Source organism: Rhipicephalus microplus, chromosome 6 (assembly GCF_043290135.1).
Source record: "Rhipicephalus microplus isolate Deutch F79 chromosome 6, USDA_Rmic, whole genome shotgun sequence".
Taxonomy (NCBI): domain Eukaryota; kingdom Metazoa; phylum Arthropoda; class Arachnida; order Ixodida; family Ixodidae; genus Rhipicephalus; species Rhipicephalus microplus.
This window is the reverse complement of record NC_134705.1, coordinates 130,270,067-130,274,538: the sequence shown is the minus strand read 5'-3', so window position 1 is coordinate 130,274,538 and position 4,472 is coordinate 130,270,067. Positions and strand designations below refer to the sequence as shown.

The following is a 4,472-nucleotide window of genomic DNA, read 5'->3' as shown; positions in this document are numbered from 1 at the left end:
ATCTCCTCAACTGCGAAACAAACAGAAAAATGCCACGCCGGTAGTAACGTTGTTCAGTAACTTTAAAGGAAAACTGCAAAACTTGAGGTTTCGGTTTCGCTTTTGCTCGGCAGCGCCAGCTGGAAAATCTACGGTTGCTGACCTCAGTTAGCGCTTCAGAGGCGAGCTTAAAGTACAAATTGTGCCGTAGCCCGCCACAGAAAAAAGTCTCATTCAACGGAACCGTTCGGTCGAAAAATGTAAGGTTTGGGAAATCACAAAGAAACGGCGTTGATTGCGAAACAGTTTTTTTCACGACAGCGGTCAGGTTACAACAGCGGTTGGTGACGACTACGCTGGTGACGTCATCCTCAAGAAAAGCGGCGAGGGAGGTCGGGAAACAGATCGCAACGCCGCGAGGTGGCGACAGAACGACGCAGGTATTTTCTTCTCCGTGGCGAGTGTTAAGACTTTTTTGTGTCGGTGTAGAGCGCTGTGCCGGGGGGGACTCGGTTAGTAGCAAGAACAAGAAGCAATATTCTGCGGCTATCCTTGGCGATTCGTCGCGGTCAAGCAAGCAAACCAGGCGCCCCTACAGCCGAAGTGGGCAAGAGGCAAACCCGGCGAACGACCGACTCCTCCCGCCCGCGCACCGCAGCAAGCGAACCGGAGCGAGAACAGCGCAGTGAGCAGCGGCGGCAGCGATGGCTCTGAAAAGAATAAAAAAGGAACTTGAGGACCTAAAGCGCGACCCGCCGGCTCAGTGTTCGGCCGGGCCCGTCAACGACGACCTGTTTCACTGGCAGGCCACGATCATGGGACCGCCGGACAGTCCGTACCAGGGCGGCGTTTTCTTTCTGACCATACACTTCCCGACGGACTACCCGTTCAAACCACCCAAGGTAGCGTTCACCACGCGAATCTATCATCCCAACATCAACAGCAACGGCAGCATCTGCCTCGACATACTACGCTCTCAGTGGTCCCCGGCGCTGACCATCTCCAAAGTGCTGCTGTCGATTTGCTCGCTACTCTGCGACCCGAACCCGGACGACCCGCTGGTGCCCGAGATCGCACGCTCCTACAAGACCGATCGGGAAAAGTATAATGAACTGGCCCGGGAGTGGACACGGAAATATGCCATGTGACCCGCCGATCACACGCCTGCTGGCCTTGCTGCTCTGACTTTGTACAAACCCAACGCAGCGGCTGCGGGAAGGCGAGTGCTTATTGAGAGCCGAGAAAAAGCCGGATAGAAGGGCAGCAGTACCGCAGTGGCTTTGTACGAAGCGTGGCCGAGGCAAGATCTACACAGAAAGAAGAAGAGAAAAAAAAGTGGCGAAAAAAAATCGCGGGGCAGAAAACGAGACGCGCTGCCGACGCTGTTAGGCCTAACTCAAATTTAGCACTCCCCTTCTTCAGCTGCTCGTAATATTATTTTTCTTCTCTCTCTCATCTCTGCCCCTCACTCTCTTTGTCGGGTCGTCACACTGTTAGAAAAAAGGAGGAACGTCGTCTAAGCCAAAACGGCCCCGTAGAAGTCTAAAAAGCCCATCCTCTTACCTTCATTTTTTGTTCCTCCCTAAGCCCCTCGGCTTTCCAGACGCGCTCTTTCTCTGTCATCAAACTGCGACGAAAAATCCCATCGTCAGTGTTTTTGTTTTCCGGGGCTTGGTTTATTTAAACTCGGAATGCGCGGCGTTATGCTTGCTTGACCTCCGAAAGAATTGGTGAATTGACCGGGTTTTAAAAGCACATTGGATTCACGATGCCCCAACAAATTGTCGTTAAATCAGTGACCCGCTTATTTTGTTCCCTACGCCCCGGTACTTTGTACGCGAGTTTTATTTCCCAGTGTTTTTTTTTTCTAGGAACCTGAGTGTGTGTTTCTCAAAAAGACACATTATGTTCTCTTAGGACATTGTATTTTCTTGCTCATTTTGATGTGTGTGCATGCACTTGTCACTGCCCGGCATTTCGGACATGTTGCCTGTTGTTTGAAATTGTTGCTTTGTCTATAGAAGTGATACCGAGCCCTGAGTCCAACCGACATCACCAGCGAGTGCGACGGTGACAGTGCTTTTTTTTTCCCTTCTTTTTCTCGTAAAAAAGAAAAGGGCTGTCAAGATTGAGGCAGCATGTCACCGCCCTCTCCGTGGCTTTGTCGTCGCATCTTTGCTTGTCAGACATGTAAACTTCTCTTGGAGCGCCCCAGCCATACTCTTCCCGGTTTCTGCTGCCGCTCTACAACCCGAAACCAACCCGTCCCATTTCCCATGCACCATAAGCAGAACCATCGATTCGGCAATGCTTGTTTTACTTCCTTTCCTCTCTGGCTGCATCTTCAAGGCAGTCCTAAACCTGTTCGCTTGTCTGTTCTTTTCAATTACTTACATAAGTGCTGGATTATTAAAGTATTTTGTGTGTGAGGTACAAGATGGCGTTTGGAGTGCATGCTATTGTCTATGGGTGCCCAGGGCAGTGCGGCAGGCGCTGCTTTTTTGAGTGTGACAAGGGCAGACAATTTCAGTCTCGGTGCAGTGTGTTTGCCGAGCCCGGCTGAAAAAAAAACGGGTACCATCAATTTTGCTGTCCGTGTGATGCCATTGGCGATGCACCAGAGTCGCTCCGGTAGACTGTTACACCTATGCATCTCGACATTCCCAGAGGTCACCCCACTTCTGCTTACTTGACAACTGTCCAATGAAAAGTGTTGACAGTAGGCACTTCTGCCAAAATATTAAGAGGCAGAATAGCGTGCCAGTTTAGTACATCATCACTGCGTGCTGGGAGGTGTCTGCTGAAGCTGCCTGGTCACATTTATAGCCTTGCATTTAGGTTTGCGGGCTTAGTCTTGTAATTCTCGAACTAAAATTCGTGGGTGATTAGTGTGCTCAGTTTCGGCGTGCTTGCAGTGTCCGTGCTGTCGCACAGCAACAGTGTGCAGCACAGTTTTGCGTTTCACCCTCTCTTGCCTTTGTGTAGCCTTGCAGGATTCCTCGCGATCGAGCCTTTTCCTGAATGCACAGACTGTTGAATCCTGTGAAGTCGCAGAGCCGCTGCGCTGCTGAAGGGAACAGTTTCAAACATATGAAGGGGGTGGCCGTTTGGGCAACTTTCTGCACTGTGGAGAAGTGTAGAGACCGAGAGGTACCATCAATATTCTATTGACAGTAGATGTCTGAAGGCGTACTGAGAACACTTGGCTACAGTTTTCTGTGTGCACTTGGCAACATGACAACATTATATAGCATCCGTGTTTTGTCACGTGTTGCGCACTTATTTGTGCAGCGTGTCTGACTTCCTGAGTCTAGAGCTAAAGTAAATTGTCAAGTCCAGATTCATTGCAATCTGTGCCCAGCTTAAATGTAATGGTTATGTCAACATCCTTGTAGTTCGTTACTTCAAAGCTAATTCAATGACCACCATTATCTAGACTGTGTCCATAAAGTCATCGTGCATTTTTGACCGGTCACAAGGAATTAATGCAACAGGATAGAATTGTAGTGGCATTTTGTTGGACATGTCATATCATTCAAGGGTGTTGGTCACTGATTTGAACATAGAGAGCTACAGAACACACTGAACTTTGCTATGTGCCATCCGCATCTTGACTGTGGCATTCGTAGCTCTCTTCACCTTTGTGCACGCCAGGGGTGGGCAAGGGGAGTGAGGGGGAAAGGCTGGAGCCCCCCCTCGAATTTTTGCCTGCCCCCCTCCTCCCCTGGTAAAATAATCCTGGCGCACACTGTCGCAGATCATACTGTAAAAGCTTAGAGTGCTTTCCTTTTATTTGGTAAAGAGTGCAGATTCACATCTTGATTTGGTGCTTTCCTATGACCGCTCATAAGTTTACTGCGACTTCATGAACACATTGTACGTGTAAGAGCATTGAGAATAGTTTCACAAGATGGCAAAGCAGCGGGGAGAGTTCACGCAGCGTGACATTCGAGGAGTGCTCTTTCTGCTGAGCGATTTTAATGATTTAAGTAGGGGAAAAAAAGCTGCTTATCATATTACAGGTGGTACAGTATGTGCTGTGACCTACGCAACGCCTTGCTGTAGATGGTCAGAGGTGCGTGTGGTTTTAACGTGCACCAGGGTTAACGAAAGAAGTTGCTACAGCACTTATAGCAAATGAGAAGTACGACTGCTCGTATTGTCGTCCCCTCCCACATTTCCTTTTCTGAACTGCTGCATTAGGCTAGTATGCACAAGCCAGTCTAAATGGGGGACAAAGTGCCTTGGTGGTTGTGGGCGTGCACCACTCACTTTGAGTCATTAATATTATGTCGGCTGGACGAAACATTTGCGTAATAATATAATGTGTTCATTTCACTGATAATGCCTCTTAGCAAGGTTTATAAATCATCTAGTATGGAGAAAACAGTGGCAGAATGGCTTTAATGGGCTTCCGAGGCTCCACTAATTGAGGCTCTTGTATCAAAGAGCTGTCAGATCCAATTGCTGCCCGGCCACACTGAATTTGTCTA

General features: G+C 48.9%; 1 protein-coding gene across 1 annotated transcript; it reads left to right on the top strand.

Moving 5' to 3' along the window:
* Window positions 1-374: 374 nt before the first annotated feature.
* LOC119167372 (ubiquitin-conjugating enzyme E2-17 kDa-like) lies at window positions 375-2,415 on the top strand. Its single transcript, XM_037418845.2, has one exon. The coding sequence runs from the start codon at window positions 684-686 to the stop codon at window positions 1,125-1,127; it is 444 nt and encodes a 147-aa protein (XP_037274742.1). The 5' UTR covers window positions 375-683; the 3' UTR covers window positions 1,128-2,415.
* Window positions 2,416-4,472: the final 2,057 nt, after the last annotated feature.

What these genes read in the sequence shown, in the direction of transcription:
- LOC119167372 (XM_037418845.2), top strand. Translation starts at nt 684, where the DNA reads ATGGCTCTGAAAAGAATAAAAAAGGAACTTGAGGACCTAAAGCGCGAC.